Below are 20644 nucleotides of genomic sequence, written 5' to 3' on the forward strand. Positions count from 1 at the left end.
ATTGCTGTGGGTATTAGACAAGCAGAAGCATGATAATTATCAAAGGCACCCATCCATGGAGTAGGCATGAGGTATTTATTGAATATGGGCACCAGTGTTGTATTAGAAACCTCCTATTTCTCACGCAGGAGAGAAATGCTTTTCAGCCCAGAGGCCAGATTACTTAGCCTTCATCCATATCAATGGTCAGGAGCAGTAGATCAATTTTTTCATCAGTGCATACTCTGATGATTGAGAGTCAGCTGTGTACATTGTTAGTCTTCATACAGTGTGTGTAAAGGAGACTACAACATTAAGTACCAGATTGGTGGAATGATAGAACTATACCTATATGTATGGCAATGTTAAGCTGGAACACTTAACAAGATAAAATATTCCCACCACAATTATTCATATATCTGATGGATATTTAGGAGGAACTACTCCTCCTTTCTAATTTCCTTTGGGGTACTATCATCTCCAAAACAAAAGTATATTCCAACTACTACAGAAAAAAAGAGCTTTACCTACTCCCTTGCTGGAGAATAATTTCTCTTTCTTTCATAGAATCTGGATCAGTTTTTGTAGGGCTAGGGTCAATTTTTTTTCCCACCCTATTCTACTGGGATATCTCCTTTGGCTCTTGGAACTTTGGGAATGCAGCAAAGTATCCATTGTATCAGGACTTCCCCCTTTGAAGTACTTCGTACTGGCTGGTTTTTTTTCTTCCCAGGCAATTTCTGGGCTTGCCCTTCTCCTAGTCCAAAGATTAATAAGGACTAGTCAGAAACGTGTTGTCTTTAAGGCTTTCCCTTTCTTCTAAAACCTTTGACTGTACAATACAGCTGCACCTTACCTTAAGTCATCCATATATCAGAAAATTCACAATTGATAAAAGCATATTCTTCCCTGGAAAACAGAGATCCCTTAGCACATTTTGCTGTTTACAGATCATTAACTATTTGTTGAAGAAACCTAGGAGGAGGGCTTTCAGAAATAAACATAAAACAGCCCATGCATTGATAGAGAAATAAAATTTGATTTTCAAAAATGAATCTCATTTATGGTACAGATTTTCTAGGAATTCATCCATCACATAATGGAAGGCAACCTCTTATCTGGGCAAAGCAACACAAACCAGATAAAAGTGTTGGAAAAGTTGCTTTCTAAAGTTAAGCCAAACTATATGTATAGGTATAGTTGCGTCATTCCACAAGTCTGGTAGTTAATCTGAGAGTCTCCTGTACACACATTGATGATTTTTTTCAATACTTTTGGATTCATGAATTCCTAATGCTGTACTATATATTTAGCATGTGCAGTGTTGCTAAGGCGGAAACAATGAGAACCTAAAAGTTCTGCATTCCTTGATTTTGAGTTTAAATTTGTAACCTTAATGCTGCATTAATAGCCTATTTTGCATATCAGTTTGATTGTACCATCTTAAAGATTCATTTAAACCTGGGGAGGACAGCATGACTCCTACCTTCTTCTCATTAATAATATACTTTTCAGCCAGTAGATAATGAATGACCTAAATAGAAATCAGTAGAAATGCAGATTGCCATCAGGTAGAGAAGTGGGGAGGAAATCCACTTTCTCCACAACACCCAACAAGCAGTCTCAAGACCAAAGGTAGAGAAAGAAAGCATCAAAGCGAGATAACCATCTAGGAAGGCACATAATAAAATATTCTGTTGTGTCTACGTGATGGGCTGTGAAGAAAAAGTCATCCTAATGGACATTCCTTTTTGTGTGTGACTGTAAAAATCTTGAGTTCATAGAACTAAGTCATTTATGAAGAAAAAAACCAGGTAACTCTTAGCTCCAGGTTATCATAATGGGTCCTGAAAAAACTTGCAGGTCTGCACAAGCATTCTTTAGTTTGTTGAATTAACTAACTACTGTTAGTGGTGGGGATGAGAGGTGGGAGGTAATGGACAGTAAGCATTCCAACTAACAGTGGGCGGTCAGTGATTGGTCAGAGTCAGAATAGGAGGCAAACAGGAGAGTCTTAAAGGACAGTACATAAGCTTTTTTTTTTTTTTAAGAAAAAGTATTATTGGCCTACTCCCCTTTTCTGGAATAATGAAAGATCATCTCACCCTTGTTCAAGATACAAAGGGTCTGTTTTTTGAGTTACTGTATTTCTTTGGTAATAAGGTGCTGGCACAGAAACAGGGACTTACGGAAAATGCATTTCAAACCAATGACTGCTAATAAATTATCCCACAGACCACAGGTTCCACACGTACTAGAAAACACATGAGGATTTGGAAATGCAATCTGGGTTTTCAGTTTCTCTCTGCTCTTCAGTCCTTTAGAATTCGACATGGCTTCCTTCTGTAGTCCCACTATTGATCAGTAGTAAATAGAGGTGGTAACTGCTGCTGTCAAAAACTCAAGTCAAATGAAATAATGGTGTGATTATGTTTACAGGGTTTTCAGATTTTGGTTTTATTCATGTTCAACAGTAGCAATACATACACAGGCCTGAATATAAAACAACCTAGTTTTATAGTTGATTCTTTTTTTTTCTCCCTCTGCAGTTTTTTAGCTGGGGCTGGGTTTGAACCCGCACACCCTCGGCATATGGGGCCAGCACCCTATTCCTTGAGCCACAGGTGCCACCCTATAGTTGATTCTCAAAAAAAAAAAAAAACTTTGCTTCATCTCTTGCTTCTGTTTTTTGCTTCCTAATAGGGATTGACAGGCAAATATGCAATTTTGCAGCATTCTTTTCAGCTTGGTTCAGGTCCCTGGTCACACTGAAAGACAACAACCAAGCCAAATGACCGTAACATTCAACCTGCCTAACTCCCTAAGTCTCACTTCCATGGGAACCACCAGTCCCCCTCTCCTTTGGTAACTCAGATAAGGCAAATTTATTGTTGTGACCTTAACGTTACTGTAGCAGTTTGAAAATGAAAGGCAAAGGCATTTGGAATGAGTACTTGGCAAAGTTATTTGGAATTTTTGGAGAAAAGCATCTCTGGTGATTCTACCACTTTCAGTCTTAATCATACTCACTTCTATCATCCATCTATCAGAGCTGATACAAGTGAATAACTTTTTGTTTAAACTGCTGAAAATTGTGAGTGTTGTCACCTGGCTGCTTATCCTTATTGTGATTCTTCCCTTGGAGAGAACAATGAGGCCCAAACAACTTACTGTAGCAACTCCCAAAGCCAAAAAAAGAAAATTAGTCTGGGTGGAATTTAAGGAACATTCTGTTTATTAGTCCACAAATATTTCCTTGTATCTGCTCTTTTGAAAGAAAGTATGGTTCTTGGATAGGAGTAACAAGAATATCCTTTCATATCATACTACGACCCAGGAGTTCATTTATTTTCAGTTTTACACAAATAGGGTAAAATTAAAGGAAACGGTTTTTGCACATGCCTAAAGAATTTTGTCTATGCAAATAATATAGCTTACCTTTCTCTCGAGAGGCCTTCCATAAACACAAGCTGGGTAAGCTATCCCAGAGCTACAGATTAGCTCTGAAAAGAGCAGAAGTTATGCCTTCTCCTTCCCTGCCCCTCGACCCAGGCTACAGCTGTCCTCCAAAGGGTGCAGGCAGACTTCCATGTGATGCAGTCATCATGTCCATCATCAGGGTAAACCTGAAAAAAGCAAAGACAAAGTAGTCCTTGGTGCCCTTTTGCTGCCTTTTAGGACCTCCCTGCTTTTCCTTTAAGTTGTTATAGATGCACACTGTCTAATGTGGTATCCACTAGTCACATGTAAGTATTTAAATTTAAATTAATTAAAATTAAAGTTTTAGTGCTTCAGAAGTTCTGGCCACATTTGAAATGCTCAGTAGATGAAAGTGGCTAGCAGCTACTACATTGGACAGCACAGATAGAGAACATTTCAGAAAGTTCTATGGGGCAGTGCTTCTGACTGTTAGTTCCTTCAGCTTTTTGAGTGTAAGGAACATGCCTTGTATATCTCCATTCCCTATAGCAGAAGTCCCCAACCTTTTGGGCACTGGGGACCAGTTTCACGGAAGACAATTTTTTTCACAGACCTGGGATGGGAGGGACGGTTTCAGGTTAAGTCAAGTGCATTACATTTATTGTGCACTTTATTTCTACTATTATTACATTGTAATATATAATTAAATAATTATACAACTCACCATAATGCAAAATCAATGGGAGCCCACCTCAGCTCCACCTCAGATCATCAGGCATTAGACTCTCATAAGGAGCACACGTCCTAAATCCCTCACATGGGCAATTTACAGTAGGTTCACACTCCTGTGAGAATTTAATGCTGCTACCATTGTGACAAAAGACAGAGCACAGGCGTTGATGTGAATTATGGAGAGTGGCTGTAAATATAAATGAAGCTTTGCTTGCTCACCCACTGATCACCTCCTGCTGTGCAGCCCAGTTCCTAACAGGCCACAGACCAGTATTGGTCCATAGCTGGGGCATTGGAGACTGCAGCCCTATAGGATCTGGGTATGGTACCAGCTATGAAATGGGAAAGAAACCGAGTTCTTACTGTGTCATCAAACACTATGCTAAATTCATCACAAACAATATCTTATTTCTTCATCCCAAGAACACTATAAGGTACGTTCTATTACCATACTCATTTTTTAGATGAGAAAACTGAAACTTGGTGTGATTAAATGATTTGCCCAAAGTAACATAGCTAGTAAGTACCAAAACCAGGTCATTGTAACTTTAGGACCTATGCTCTTATGCACTGCTCTATATACCAAGAGAAAACTTCACATAACTGCCAATTTCGCCATGGACAAGCAGACCCTTTCCAGAGCCTTGGTGACCAGGTGGCTTCTCCACAGCACTCATGCTGACTAAGGCAGAAAAAAAAAAAACCCATAGTTTGGTACCAAGGCCTGAGTATGAAGATTGAGGGCATAAAGAAGTATGTTGATTTATGTTGGAGTGTGGGTATCAGATTAAGTGGCTATCTGACTACTTCCCTAAATAAAATAACAGCAAATTAGTAGCTTTATATTCCATTTAATATGTGGAGACTATTGTCTTGATCCCAATGGTGAAGATTAGTAACACCTAATCATTTCCTGAAGTTATTACCACTTGCTATACTTTCCAGAAGATTCTGTAACTTGAGCTTCCATGACACACAATGTGTGCCAGGAAATCAATTTTCCTGTAGCTTGCACACTCAATGTGTTTGCCAGACAAAACCCTAGCCAGCTATTTTTTTAAAATCAATGTATCACCTTTAGAAATAATACTTACCAGAATGCTTGTAACACAGCAAGGAAGAAAAGACTTAAATCTAAACCCAACTGTTTAAAATTGAGAGTCACAGGGGAAGGTGAAATGTGACTATATTGAAATAGAACATTTTAGTGCTCCCCTTTGTCTTTATAAGGTATTCCCTGCCAAGCATCTAGTGCAGTGGTTCTCAACCTTCCTAATGCTGTGACCCTTTAATACAGTTCCTCATGTTGTGGTGACCCCCAACCATAAAATTATTTTCATTGCTACTTCATAACTGTAATTTTGCTACCATTTGCTACCGTTATGAATCATAATGTAAATCTCTGATATAAAGGATGTATTTAGGCAACCCCTGTGAAAGGGTTGTTCGACCCCCAAAGGGGTGGGTTGCAACCCACAGGGTGAGAACCACTGATCTAGTGAGTTAGCTTTGATTCTAGTCTGTGCCTCAGTAGAACTGACAGCACTTAACCTATCACCATCCTTCCTGCCACCCACATGTACCCATACCCTCCAGTGCCTCCTGACTTACCTGGGTGGCACAACGCCTTGCCTGCCCTTCCCAAGACCCATCTTGATTCCCCTTCCCTCCAGTATTCTTCTGGCACAAATTCTCAAACAAACCAAATCATACGGAGGTGGTGGGTATGGGTTAAGTTACCCTCTCATTTGCCTTAAAAGCATGATCTATTTTATTGAGGACTTACTATATGCCAGACACTATGCTGGGTGCTTTATATGGATTGCCCCATTAAATTATGCTACCTCCATTTCAGAGAAAATCTTTAGGGTCTTGGAGAAATTTATGTAACTTGTGCGAGTCAGGCAGAAAGCATGAAACTTCACTTAATTCACTGACATTTTGGTTAATGTCGTCACTAGCAATTTCTCCACTGGGAGGCAGTGTGTGGTAATAGAAAAAGCACGTGTCTGGGAGGCCAACAGACCTAGATTTGAAAACTAATTCTGTCACTTCACATCTATGCAACCTTGGAATGATCACTTTACCTCTGTAAGTTCTGAAAGGAGAGAGAAGGGCAAAAATACATATTTTGGTGTCAAATGATCTGGATTTAAATCTCAGCTCTTCACTTATTCATTCAGTTAATATTTACTGAGCACGTGCTAGTGACAGCCACTGTTAGAAGTGCTAAAAGTCCTTGTGCTCATTACAGTGAGAGAAAAACTTAACAAATGTTCCAAATAAAATATATGTTTTGGTTGGTGTTAAGTGTAATTAAAAAAAGGAGGTGAGGAGATAAGATATTTAGGGGGGAATGCTTCTTCATCCTGGCTGACTATGGAAGACCCTTCTGACTTTTGACCCGACACCTGAACAACCTGAGAGAGCAGCCCATGCAAGCCTGAGGTGGAATGGGGTGGAGAGAAAAGTATTCTAGATGAAACAGATGGGCAAAGGCCCTCACATGAGAATGTGCTTGGCAGCTTTGAAGAAAAGGGCCCCTGCAGCTGGAGGGGAGTGAGCCAGGGAAAGGGTGGTAAGAAATGATGGCTACAAGGAGGACCGGCCGTGGTAAAAACTGTGGATTTTATTCTGCCTGATAGAACGTCATTTAGAAGGCTTTGAGCAGAGGAATTGCAAGACCCAATTTATGTGCAAAAGGATCACTCAGACTGCTATTGCAAAGGCCAAAAGTTGAGAAGCAGGAAGACCATTTAGAAAGCGATTGCAATATCTCAGGTGAAGAATGATTGGCTTGGATTGGGATGGAGATGGTTGCATTTTGAATATAGACAGAGCTGGCAGGGTGGAATGTGAGACCAAAGTAAGTAGTCAAGGATGACTATGAAGATTTGACCTGAACAGCTGGACAGATTGGAAGGTGCTGCCATTTTCTCTGCTGGTGAACAGCAGAGGAGTAAGAAGAATCAGGAGGTCCATTTAGGCCATGCTAAGTTGGAAATGGCTTGGAGATACCCAAGCAAAGATGTCAGATAAGCAGCTGAATAAATGACTGTGAAGTTTAGTGAAGTGAGGGCTAGAAATTTAACTAGATATATCATCCTGGACAGCTAAAATAACTTCTATAAGCATTAGTTGCCTCCTCGGTAAAATGGAGATAATGTGATTTCACAAGGCCACTTTATAAATTAGTGATGATGCACGTTATGTGTATTCCTGGTGCGTGTAAGTGCTTAATAAACAGTAGCCTCTCATTGTCAGTATTAATGAGCTACCTGTTACCTAGTTGTTGCTATGGTTGATTATTCTAAACCCAGTTTAAATATTAGAATCACATAGGAAGCATTTCTTTTTAATGTTGGAATGTTGGCCCCATGTAAAGCCAATTAAATCAGAATCACAAAAGCAGTGATAGGAGCTTCCCAGGTATATATTCCTTACAGACGGAGAATACATGAGTTGGCTTTAACAGAACTTCTCATCAGATTAATTCCAGCTCACCTTTTGGGAAACTAACTCTTCAAAAAAACACTAAGTGAAAAATATGGGCTCTTCCGGATGTCCCTGAGCAAACTGCTTCTTCTCTTCTTCATTGCTTTTCTCCCCCTTAGCATGAAAATAATTCTTGCTCTAGGGACCTGGAAAAAACATCCACAGAGGAAGCACAAAATACTACAATTTCAGGATAGATTTTTCTTCTTACTATGTGTAGAAGAACATCTTTTCCTCTCTTTTCCTAGGATCTGCACTGCCAGGTTTGGCCTCTGCACTACAATTAATGGATTTAAAAATAACAACAATATTAAACTCCTCTTTGAAATGTCTTAATTATAGAAAGTAAAAATGTAGTTGGAAAGAAAAAAATCCAATTGGTCAAGGGTGATAGGCTGTGGATTGCTGAAGATGACATTTCATTAAAAACTAGAACTCTAGCAGGCTGAGGGAAAATGACCCGAGAGTATACAATAGTGATAGTAGGCCTGGAGGCATTCCTTGCCTGGGAGTCGGGGGATGTGAGGCTTTGCTCTGGTTAGTAGTGAAAGGGGGTGGCAGGCACACTTTCCTCTGTGGCCCATTCTGGGTCCAGAAAATGTGCACACACACACACACACATACACGTTCCTCTCCCCTACCCAGATGATGTGTTCACCCTTAGGCTGTCACTTCCTTAGCTGTGTTTTGATCTTTGCTAAAACACAAGTTCTCCTGCAAGGGGAACTTTCAGCCATTTCCATCGTTTATACCTCAGCGTGACTGTTTCTAACCCTATTCTGTGTGCCGGGTGGGGTGGGGGAAGATCAGCTGGTACCTGGTATGGCAAATGAGGAGGAAGTGGTACTGCTCAGGCAGAGGAGTGAAAACGGAGGAGTATCTGGAATAATAAAGTTTACTCACAGTCTCACTTGATAATACCCGCGCTAGTCCATGTGTATATATTATCAGTTTCAAAATAAGGAGACGAAAGAGTTTGTCAACTTCTGGTTTAAAAGTAGGATTTTGGAGGGGATTTGGAGGGATCACTTCTGAGGTTTATCTTATAGGGGTACAAGTGAATCTTTCTAAGAGTAGAATGTGAACGTTTTAAAACAATAACTGAGAAAATGACATGAAGGCTGTGTTGACCAGTTTGATGGAAGTATTTCAGATTGCATGTGAAAACCCCACACTGTACCCCAGAAGTGCATTAATGTACATAGTTACCATTCAATAAAAAAATAAATAAATAAATAAAAGTAGGGTTTTCATGTAGGTTAAGAGTAAGACAGCTTGGTTCTTCGATGTCACTTTGGAGGGTGGGAATAACAGAAATATACCCCTTGAAGTTATGCTGAAGTCTAGGAATCATTTCCAACAGAATTTATGTGGCCTTGGCCCAGCCTTATCATATGACTTACAGTCATCCCTTAGCCTATCTGAGAATAGCATACTGTCAGAGAGCACAGGCTCTAGAACCGACATGAGTGGGTACCCAGCTCTACCATGTGCCAGCTGTGTGGCCTTGGGCAAGATACTTTGCTTCTCTGTACCTCTATTTCTGGATTTTTTAAATGGGGTGACATAGTGAGAATAAAGTCTATTTCATACAGTTGTCATGAGGATTATATGAGTCAACGCTTGTAAAAATATTTAAAATAGAGCCTGTAATAAAATGTGTGCTCAAATTTTAGTTATGAGATGGCTATGTCCCCCCACACACACTTAATGGTGACTTCATCAACGTCTATACAACAGGGTTCTCTCAGCCTCAGCATTGTTGACACTTGGAGCCGATAATTCCTGTTGTAGTAGCTGTCCTCTGCCTTGTGTGGAATGCAGCGTCACTGGCTTCTACCCACTAAATACCAGTAGCACTCCCCTCCCCAAGTTGTGACGAAGAAAAAGTCTCTAGATGCTGCCAAATGTCTCTTGAGGGGTAAAATCAAGGCTGAGAGCCAAAGGGATGAAGGATACTGTGTCCCTTCCTCTGTTCTCCCAGAGTAGAGCAACGGGACCTTCGAAAAGTTTTTTCCAAGAGTGTGTTGACTCTGGCTTTCAAAATCATATAGCCACTGGTGCTAATTAATACTTTCAACCGATTGGAATATGCTTACTCTGACTTGACAAGAGAAGCCGTAGAATAATTAAAAATAGTAATCTGACTTTGCATGCCACAGTGAGACACTAGAAAGGTCACTGGAAACTTAGTTGGTGTCACCTGCACCTTTGGAAAGAAGACATCTGAAGCAGCACTTCCTGAGTTGGAAGGAAACCTGTCCCTGGGCTTGACAACACAGTCTGAAAATGTTAATCAAAGGCATTTGGAATGAGTACTTGACATTTGAGGGCAAAACTCAATGTCTAGGCTAAAGGTGACCTCAAACTCCACTGAAGTTATCTAAAAGCCCAGCCCTCAAAATAACTCAGCCAGGCTCATAACACATCACCAGAAAGGCCAAGAATAGAAACCAGCATTTCTTTCCTCTCTTTCCCCTGTTTTCACAAATACACAGTCTCACGGCTGTTGCTAATTGTCCAAAGCAAAAGGAAACTGACAAGCAGTACTTGCCTGAATGTTTAAAAATGTATGAACCGAAGTGAAGGAAAGACTGACAATGAAACTGGGATTTGGGCCATGCTTTAGAAATGAAATCATTTCCTGTGTGCCTTGTTCCAAATCAAAATGGAAACTATTTCCTTTGCTTTAGGGGGAAAAAGTTGTGAAACTCAATGATTCCTTTTTCCAAGTGCACCTCATCAGAGCTATTGATTTCTTCAAAGCAGATGTGGAAGAGAAACATGTGTTCGATGCATTTGGCAAGCCAAATGTGTTCTTCCTCTTCTGCCTCAAATTGCTCTGATGCCTTCACGTGGTAAAGTTAGACACTAGGGGCCTGTAGCAGAGTTACCGTGAGTAACAAGCCTGTTCACTTATTCCAGTCCCTTAGTGGGAGGGGATTGGAGAGGGGATTACAATTTACCAATTGCAAAAAAACAAAAAAAAAAATCTTGGACAAGAAGTAAAAAATGTTTTTGAAGGTGAATTGCTGTCTTTCATCAAAAAAGATATCACCAGTACAAGAGCCAAAGGGGCTGGGGTTGTAGGGGAGAGCTCTGTCTTAGCCTTGAATTCAGCTGACTTGAATGGTTTCTCAGACTTTTTTTTTCATAGCTATGTGACCTGTGGCAAGTTGGCGATGTGGCCGTGGAAAATCTTTGAATTTCTATGTATGAGGTCACATTCTGCTTGGGACTTATGTGGAAACTCCCTGGTGTCCCCAAAGTTGCCATACACGTGGGAGAGATTTGTAGCTAAATGTACCTTTATTTACAAGATATCCATTACAAAATTTTAGAAACTATTTACCAAATATTCTCTACCTATTGGCCACCGCTTTCTACGCATACACGAAGTCTTCTCTCCCACTCATAGTAAGCACATTCCAAGGTATCTGTTGTTATGCTTTTTTTCCTATGTATGGCAACTTGTGGGACACCCTGTATTTGCCTGGTAAGCACAGAGTTTCTCCCAGTCTTGATGGGTAGTGATTCTGGAGTAAATTGATGGAAATGAGCAGGTATGCTAAAGCCCGCCATGGCACCAGGAGCACTGACATTGCATTTACCTTCCCTCATCCTTTATTCTGTCATTATAAAATGAGAATTTATTCTTTCACTCAACAAATACTTATTGAGCCCTACTTGGCTCAGACACTGCTGGGGAATTAAGCAGGAAACAAACACTAACTGCCGCACCTACCCCACAGGGCTGCTGTGGGTTTAAATGAGATGGGATGTATACCATCAAGTTGGCAACCAGAAATTGCCTTCTACAAATACAAGGTTGAGAGATTTTTAACTCAGATTTAAGATTTAAGTTTTTTTGCCTTTAATAATGGCAAATCTAAGACCTCTCAGAATAAGGAATGCTGTGTGGCAGGTAGCATTCTTGCCATAAAGTTCACCCCTTTATGGAACTAAATTCACTTAATTTTAGTTAATTGTGTGCTATCAATGTATAGAAAAGGGTATGTTGAATTCTGTCAAAGTGAAAAAATGTGCTTTTGTCCAGATCATGAGAAGAGATGTTTCCCTTGTCCTTTGTGTTAGTGCCTCTATATCAAGTATATTACAGTCAATTTTGGGGGCTGCTGGTTAGAAGAAACTTTAAAAAATTAAGAAATATCTAGACTGGGTACAGTGGCTAATGCCTAGAGTCCTAGTACTCTAGGAGGCTGAGGCAGGAGGATAAATTGAGCCCAGGAGTTCATGCCCAGCCTGAGCAAGAGTGAGACCCCATCTCTACTAAAAATAGAAAATTCAGCCAAATGTAGTGGCAAGCAGCTGTAGTCCCAGTTACTTGGAAGGCTGAGGCAGGAGGATTGCTTGATCCCAGGTGTTCGAGCTTACAATGAACTGTGATGATGCCCTTGCACTCTGCCCAGGGCAACAGAATAAGACTCTGTCTTAAAAAAAAAAATACACACACACAGCACCTAGAAGATTATGACCAGAAGAGGGTAGTTGGCTGGAATTCATGTCATATAAGTAACAAATTAAGTCCCTGAAAATGTTTAGCTTACAAAAGAGGCAATTACCAGGTGATACTATGGCACTAGACTTAGGGCTGTACGTTATGTGGGAAAGAGATCATGCAAGGTCTGACAATTAAGTTTGCAAACATTTCCTAGAAATAATACTATGTACTTTACTGCTGAATATCGCTATGGTCACCAGATGGCCAAGGGGAGTACTTCCAAGGTGACCATAGTGATATCCTACAATGAGGTATGTAGCAGTTTTTCTAGGATGAGTTTGAGAACTTAATTGTCTGACCTAGTAGAATGACAACTGTGATGGCCATTCCAGAAAAAACTGCTTTGAAGGGTGGACTAGGCACTGGCATCAGTGCCTAGCTTCCCAAGGGGAGCACCTCAAAGGTGACCATAGTGATATTCAGCAATGACGTATGTACCACTTTTTCTGGAATGAGTTCATGAACTTAATTGTCTCACCTCATATTTATTCTGTATCACTCCAGAGGGAAGAATTAGGACCAGCGGATGGCACTTCAATTATAACATTCATTCATTCCACAGACACACAGTAAGAGTTTTACCATGTGCCAGGCATTATGCTAGACCCTGGGGATGCTGAGACGAAGAAGACATAATCCCTGTTCTCAAGGAGCTCAGATTCAGCTAGGGATGACCATTACAAAGCGATATAATCAATGCTACCTACAATGAAGAAATGGAAGCAAAGACCAAGGACTTTCTAAATCAAGCAGAAGGCAGAAGTAGGATTGGAACAGAGAGGTTTACAGGGAGTATGTCAGCCAAACAAAAAGAACTTTCCATCAACTTGTACTGTCCCATCATGGAATAAGCAACCTCTTGACTCTCCTGTGAGCTAAGGAGTGCCTCACCACAGCAGAAAAGCTATGGATTAATTAGGTAAAAGGCTGTACAAGATGGTGTTTAAGGTGCCTTCTAGCTCTAAAATTCTCTTACTCTACTGACTCCAACTGGATGGCCTACTGACGAAGCGGATATTCTATTTTAACTCATAGGAAAACAGAAAATTGTATTCACCACGTCTCCCCAGTAGCAGTGTTCTCGTTAATGAGGATTTTCATGTATAAACCTCAACTAAACTATAAAACATAAATTTAAAAGGGAAATTTGCTATCCTACTCATTTTCCTCCACCAAGAAAATGTTTAAAATCCCAAGCCAAATGATAATGACTTTTATTGATGGCAGACTAGGGACATTCAATAGGGATATGTTTGGAGACCCCAATACGTGAATAATATTTAAGCATATGATTTCCTTCATAAAATGAAGTAATGATTCCATTACTGTACTGAAGTATAGTAATTTATAATGCTATTAAGATAAATTCTGCCACTAAAGCAAATTAGGATTTTTTTGGCTATAAAAATACTTAATGTTTTTCGCTGCTTCCTGTATTCCAGGCTCTCCCAATAAACCTCTGAATTAGACACTTTTTAAAAAACTATTCCATTTTATGGATAAGGAAATTGAGTCACATAATTATGTACTGGAAAGTAGGATTCAAACCCAGGCAGTCTGACTCTGCATTCTTATCCACTGCACTATAGTTACCTCGTACTCACCTAGGTCTTCAGAAGAATCCTTTTATCCCTAAGAAACTACTGCGTATACAATGACTAGGTGTGGCCCACACCACTGCAAAGCTATACAAAGTACGAGTAGTGGGCTTCCGTGCACTAGACTCACCAGGGCCCAAGTCTCAAATTTTTACTTCCACAAAAAAAAAAAAAAAAAAAAAAAAAACAGATTTCCTCATATCTTTGACTGTCATGATTTATTACAAATAGGCGGTACCATTACTGTTGAATCCATTTATGCTAGGGCTCTCCCCGATCTGTTGTTTTGAGTTAGTCCGTTCCTCCTCCATTAATGTATTTCTCCTTTGAATTTCATTTGCTAATTATCTAACAGTGCTATGAGAATTCCTCACGGCCTCGCTGCATAACTGTTGTTTCTTCCTTCTTAGACACAAAATGGTGCTCTGTGGGATGAAAGAAATGAATTGTACCAGATTGGAGAAAAATGAACTTGTTATTATACATCCTGCCTATAATTTTTTTAATTTCTCCCACATGATTGAGCTAAGATTAAATCCCTTTTATTGCCTTTGGTATTTCAGCCAAAATAAGACAGATTGGAGAAAGAAAGAAAGAAAAGAAAAGAAAATGCCCGTGATTTTTTTCTTCTTCTTCTTCTTTTGGGTCTAAATGTTATACTGTCACTTAAATACTAGTTAGAAAGATAAATGTTCCAGCTTAATTTCTCTCACTTATGAGCCATTTCCTCTCCCCCCTTCTAACCTCTTTCAGAATTTAATCATCAACCCCAGAGCCCAATCATTTCTGCCACTAACTAACTTGTCATTTACTGCATTCATTAATATCTGCTGTATGTACACCACACACATTTAAAGGGTCTGCTTTAAGCACTTCTATTTATTCTCCTAGAAATGCATCATTACCTAAAGGAATAAACCTTTGAACCTGTATCAGCAATCAAAGAGCTCAAGTAAATGATGAAGTAAATGAATCCAAATTATAGTGCACTTAGATCAGAATTCATGGACCCCTTTGCCCTTGACTTACAAATTTGTCTTTGGAAGCAATGGCCTGTTTGCAAATAGTTACTAAAAGACAGATAGGCCTGAAGCCTGCCCAAATACTATACCCTAATCCCCACCTCATACTCAGGTCCAACTGGGCCAAGATAAAGAACACAAGATACCACTTTTAAAAAATGCACAAAAATCCATACCCACTAGAGTGTTCAGTATTGATTGGAACTGATCTAAGAGTCCTTCAAAAAGAGATTGGGTAAATAGCATATAGTACATCCATAGATTGACAGGCTATATACAGCCATTATAAAGGAAATATGTTTACTCCAGTAAAAGTATAAAGAGGTACAAGGGAATAATAAAAATCAAATTCAGTATAGTGGTTACTTTTGATGAGTAGGGAGGGGTATGCAATTGTGGAGGGAAAGATAAGTGGACTTCAACTAACTTCACAATGTTTCATTTTTTAAGCTTTGTGGCAGGTACACAAGTGTTCTTACATTATTTTTATATCTTTCTGTGTATCTAAATTATTTACTTTTTAAATTTTGGGGGGCATCTGACCAGGAAATTCTACTGAAATAAAGTAAAGTAAGTCACTGACAATATATTTCATTACAATGCTTAGAAATTGTTTTATTAACCAAACCTTCTAGCTTGGATGTTAGGTGGTTTACTGATAGAATTCAGAGTAATCCTTTAAAAAATTAAATCAGATCTTATCACACACTCCCTCAAAATCTTCCAATAGTTTCCTATAACATATAAAATAAATCGAAACTTTTTATCATAACCTATAGGGCCTTATAAGATCTATTATGAGTTCTATTCCTTACCACTTGTTCCTTACCACTTCAGCCATACTGGCTACTTTTTGCTGTACTTTATGCAAATAAAACAGGTTTCTATCTCAGCGAACAGTTGCAGTGACTCAGTGAGTGCCACTGTGAGGATCTGATTGCCATAGATACAATGTTTAATCTTCATAGTGATAGCTCTGGGTATTATAGCCCCTTGAAATTATTTGGACAGGTCCAAGCAGGCCTCAAGAAAAATGCAACGCAGCCACCTGAAATCCAGAGAAAAGTAACTAAACAAATAGTCAAAAAAGTTGCACTGGGGGCCAGGAAACCCCATCAAAGGATACTTGAAAACACGGTATATTTTTATGGTGTCTGCCATGCTATCTTACCTCTGGTCAAATATTGCCTTAAGACTTTTGTCTAGGGTTTTAATTTCTAAGGACCTAGCTCCCACTAAATTGGAAGTTCTGGGGCCATTGAGTCTACACTTCTTTTATATATTCTCCAAAATGACTGACATAAGGCTAGTCACACAGTAAACATTTAGTAAATATTCTAAGGACCACCTGCATTGAGATGAAATTTATTGAGAGTAAAGGCAAAATTCAAAAAGGTAAAGATATGGGAGATTTAGTTTGGTAGAAAGAGCTAGACGTTTGGGGTTGGCCTCAACCTGAGTTAGATAAAGCACTCTATTCGCTCTAATATACGTTTCATACCCCCAGCAGCATGCTTTATCCATAGCAGGTGCTCAATCAATATTTGTTGAAAGAATAAATGACTAAATACAGTAATGCAAACTCCAGCACCATTGATAGAAAACAATGCTCCAATAACAAGAAGGAAACAGGGTTTTGTTTTTTCTTCACTCTGTTCTGCATTTATTTGGGGTGTTGTATTTATTTCTAGACACTCCAATTTAAGAAAAGTCACCAACTAGAATGTGCCTATGGTTGAAAGACCAAAGTTGTGAGAGTTCTGATGGAGTTTCACCTGATGAAGAGATGTGGGTGGGGCACATAGTAAAAGCCTTGCAATATTTGAAGAATTCACATGTAAAACAAGGGAAAAAATTGCTTCACAAAGTTCTAGCAGACAATATACTAAAGGGATCAGCTCATAATAAGGAAGTATTTTCTTATAGTAATTGACATCCCATGTTAGAGTAGGCTGAGTAAAATTATTATACATTCCCTTCCAATGGTCTTTTGTTAGGCAGGTACAGGATAAATGCATAGCAGGATATTGAAGGGAGATCTCTCTCTCCCTCTCCCTCTCTCTGTCTCTCCTTCCTTTCTTCCTCCCTCCCTTCTTTTCCTTTCTTCATCCCAGGCTAGAGTGCCCTGACATCAGCCTAGCTCACAGCAAACTCTTGGTTCAAGAGATCCTTGTGCCTCAGCTTCCCAAGTCGCTGGAACTACAGGTGTTTGCCACCACACCTGGCTTTTTTTTTTTTTCTATTTTTAGCTGCTCTTGCACAGGCTGGTCTCAAACTCTTAAGTTCAAGTGATCCTCCCACTTCAGCCTCCCAGGGGGCTAAGATTACAGGTATGAGCTACCACACCAGGCTTATTGTAGGGGAGATTTCTTTGAGCGGAAGATTCAACTAAAAAAGTGTTTTTCAAACCACATTGTAACCAATTAGTGCTGCCATGAAATTTATCAATATGTAGTGCGTACTGAGCAACATTTTTTAAGTGAACCGGAATAGAAGATATCAGAGACATCACATGTAGCAAGGGTGAATGTGGTTTTGAGAAACCTCCTTCAGAAACATGTTTACACATGTAGGAATGTGTCTACTAGGTTGCACTGTAGCATGTTTTTCTTATGGTGGATTGTAAGCAAAAAGGTTTGAAAACTACCACACTAAGGCCTCTTCCAGACTGAGTATCTGGCAGCTCTAAGAACTCTATTCTTTTTGGTGCAGAGATCCAAAATTGCTGTGTACGAGAAAATGTGGTCTTACATGAAATCAGCAGAGCCATCTGTGTTTACCAAAACAACAGCAGACGGAGTGGCCCGAGTGCGAAAGTCCAAGGGAAAGTTCGCCTTCCTGCTGGAGTCAACCATGAATGAGTACATTGAGCAGAGAAAACCGTGTGATACGATGAAAGTTGGTGGAAATCTGGATTCCAAAGGCTATGGTGTGGCAACCCCTAAAGGCTCAGCATTAAGGTGGGTGGAATAATATAACAATATCCGTGTTGTTATAGTATTCCACCTACCCTGATGCATTTTGTTGTCATTTTCTTTCTTGTGGATTTTGAGGTAACTTAAACGTTTAAAATCTACAATATTCCATGGAGTTAAATAAGACGGTAAATTATGGTTTCATCTATTTAATGCATCCATTTTTTTAATGTTCTCTCTCTGTGTTGTCCTCTCTGACTGTTTGTTGCTGTTTTAATTTTACAGTTCAACGGCTTTTTCAATTTAAATGGTAAAAGCCAAGTTATGGTGCCATATGTGACGAATGTTAATTGCATGGATGTGGTGTTCTTGTTACTTTTTTTCTCAAAGACAATTTCCCCATCCCGCACACTTCAGTTTTGAGCAAATGTTATCCTCCATGCCACCTTCCAATATTTAACCCTGTATTTGCTGTACAGACATTTTTATAGCTCCACGTTCTGTGAAATTTAGCCAATTTGTCCTCTTGTGCTCCTTTTTTATACGTTAACGATTTCCTAAGCATTTGTGCATTTTCTTACAAGTTATGTTTTATCGTTTCAAGAAATGCTGTTAACCTGGCAGTATTAAAACTGAATGAGCAAGGCCTCTTGGACAAATTGAAAAACAAATGGTGGTACGACAAAGGAGAGTGCGGCAGCGGGGGCGGTGACTCCAAGGTCAGCCTCAATGTCACCACAACCGGGTACCCTTAGTGACGAGTAATCGGCAAGACTGTTATCTTATTATTGAGGAGAGAGCACAAGACTCACACATAAAGTGGAATGACCAGGTTATTCCCCTGCCTGGCAGCTTTGAGAACCAGAAAGACTTTAGCGCACTGCCCACATTTTTGATCTAACTTGGGTCCCTTCTTAAACTCCCAGACAGAGGCTCCCCATCCACACCCCTTCCCTTCCCTCACATGCCAGACTGGTTGCTTTATGAAGGCCATGAAGTGGGTTTAAATGCCCTAGGCTTTCAAGAGCCCAAGGCTTTCCTGTGAGACTGTCCCCGCCTGCCTCAGTTGCGTGGTGTGAGAAATCAGATCCATCTACTGAAAAATCAAGTTGAAGCTTTCTTTTTTTTAGGATGTGATGGTTGCTCACAGAGGTTGGTTGGTTGATTCAGGATGGCTTCTTCAATTATGTGTATGAGTGATGAGATGTTGGTCTCTGTATGGGACGGCCCATTTAAGCAGGCCCCACTCAACTTGAAAGCCAAAGAATAAGCTCGGTTTCAAGTTAAATGGGGTCTTTCTTCAATAGTCCATCCCATATAGAGACTTTGCAAAGATATTTTGTGTATTTAAGCAGGTGCGTCGCCTAACTGTGATACTGTGTGTGTATAAATCCCTGATTTGGCTTCTCTTTAGCCGTGTTCTTGGTTCAGGTAGGTCTAATTGTTATCCAGGCTGTCATCATGAGAAAACGCACATTACTTGGCTTTCCTTTGGCTCCTCACACTCTTCAAGGCTAGAATGAATGAATAGCCATCATCCAAGCAACAAGAAATAGGGACAAGCTCAGAAGACCTAATACCAAGTCATGGGAAAAAGACATGTTGGGTAAGTACAGGACAGACCTGAAAACAGAATCCTCCATGGCCCAAGAGGCATGAGAATTATATCGAAGCATGTATGATCAGCTCTTGTACGACCAAGATCCTATGGGCATCTTAAAGTGAAGAACAGTGTTTCCCAACCACAGACCAACAGACAGGCAAGCCAAAACTTTTCTCCTTCAGAGACAATGGTTGCACTTCTGCTCCTCTCTTTCCCTCTCCATCCCCCAGGACCCTGATGGAAAAGTTAGTTTGCCAGTCTGCAGTATAATATGGGTTTGGAAACACTGATCCAGAGCACTTTCAAAGAAATAAATTTAAAAACAACTTTCTTCGGCATATAACCTTACCAGGCATTGGCATGGCTTTTTATTGTAAAACCTTGATTAACCAGAACTCACCTAACCAGTATCCCAACTAACTGAATTGCCCCCCAAGTGCTTCACATTGATGAGAAAGCAGCAATAGTACCCAAAAAAAGAAGACTGCAAGGAATTGATTTTTTTTAAATCACTTACCAAGAGATGACCTGTGGTTAGATCACATTCGGCTCTTTCTCCTATATCTTCTCTCCATCTGGATTGACCCTCAGACCTTAGAGGCTGCTTCCCTAAGGCAAGAAAGTGGATACAAGCATTTTAAGAAAAAAATATTATTAGCCAAGAATGAAACAAAATGACTATTCTTATTGAAAATTCCATTCATTCCTTATGGATTCCAATTAATCAAGGTTTTACTATATGTCAAAAAGCAGTAACTTTCTTTCCTCCCAATGTGAACTGATGACATTGACAATTTAGCCAAGCTTTTGGCTCATTTGATTTTTACAATGGCTAACCTGATGCCCAAAGTATTTAGCACCTTCTTTCTGGTCTTTTTCTCATGCTATTAGCACGGAGAATCTAATTGTATCATTGAAGTGAGTTGCAGAATGAAAATTGAGCTGGATTGGATGCATTGCTCTCAGAATTCATCATTCACACTCAGCATGGTTAAAAAAGGAGCCATGGACTATAACAAGATGACTCTAAAACATCCACATGATGCCAAGTGTCCAGAAGTTTTCAAATAACCAGACGTTTGATGTTTCATAAACAAAACAAAAAAAAAATCTGCATGTATTTGGCTGAATTTTTACTTTTCACCCAGATGTTTTGGGATGTGAAGACCCCAAAACTTTAGACCAGATATTTGTGATTTACAACCAGCAATCAAGCTTTTTTTTATCCCTCAGCTGGTACTGCTGCAAAGTTTTTATCAAGTAACTTTATTGCCACCTCACAATTTCCAGATTGTCTGAATTTTGATACGCAAATAGAAAAACATTTTAATAGATTCTAAATGGTTCCAACTTCTCTG

General features: G+C 39.7%; 1 protein-coding gene across 2 annotated transcripts in view; it reads left to right on the top strand.

Moving 5' to 3' along the window:
• Window positions 1-20644, top strand: part of GRIA3 (glutamate ionotropic receptor AMPA type subunit 3) — a 315536-nt gene that overhangs the window by 271924 nt on the left and 22968 nt on the right. The window contains exons 13-14 of one of the 2 annotated variants that reach the window (XM_003797025.1): window positions 17481-17728; window positions 18288-18402. In XM_003797025.1, coding sequence (XP_003797073.1) covers window positions 17481-17728; window positions 18288-18402 — 363 coding nt within the window. The remainder of the gene's footprint in view (window positions 1-17480; window positions 17729-18287; window positions 18403-20644) is intronic. The other variant, XM_003797026.1, reaches the window with a different exon arrangement.

The sequence above is a fragment of the Otolemur garnettii genome, unplaced genomic scaffold (assembly GCF_000181295.1).
Source record: "Otolemur garnettii isolate 467f Iridium unplaced genomic scaffold, OtoGar3 scaffold00110, whole genome shotgun sequence".
In the NCBI taxonomy this organism is placed as follows: Eukaryota; Metazoa; Chordata; class Mammalia; order Primates; family Galagidae; genus Otolemur; species Otolemur garnettii.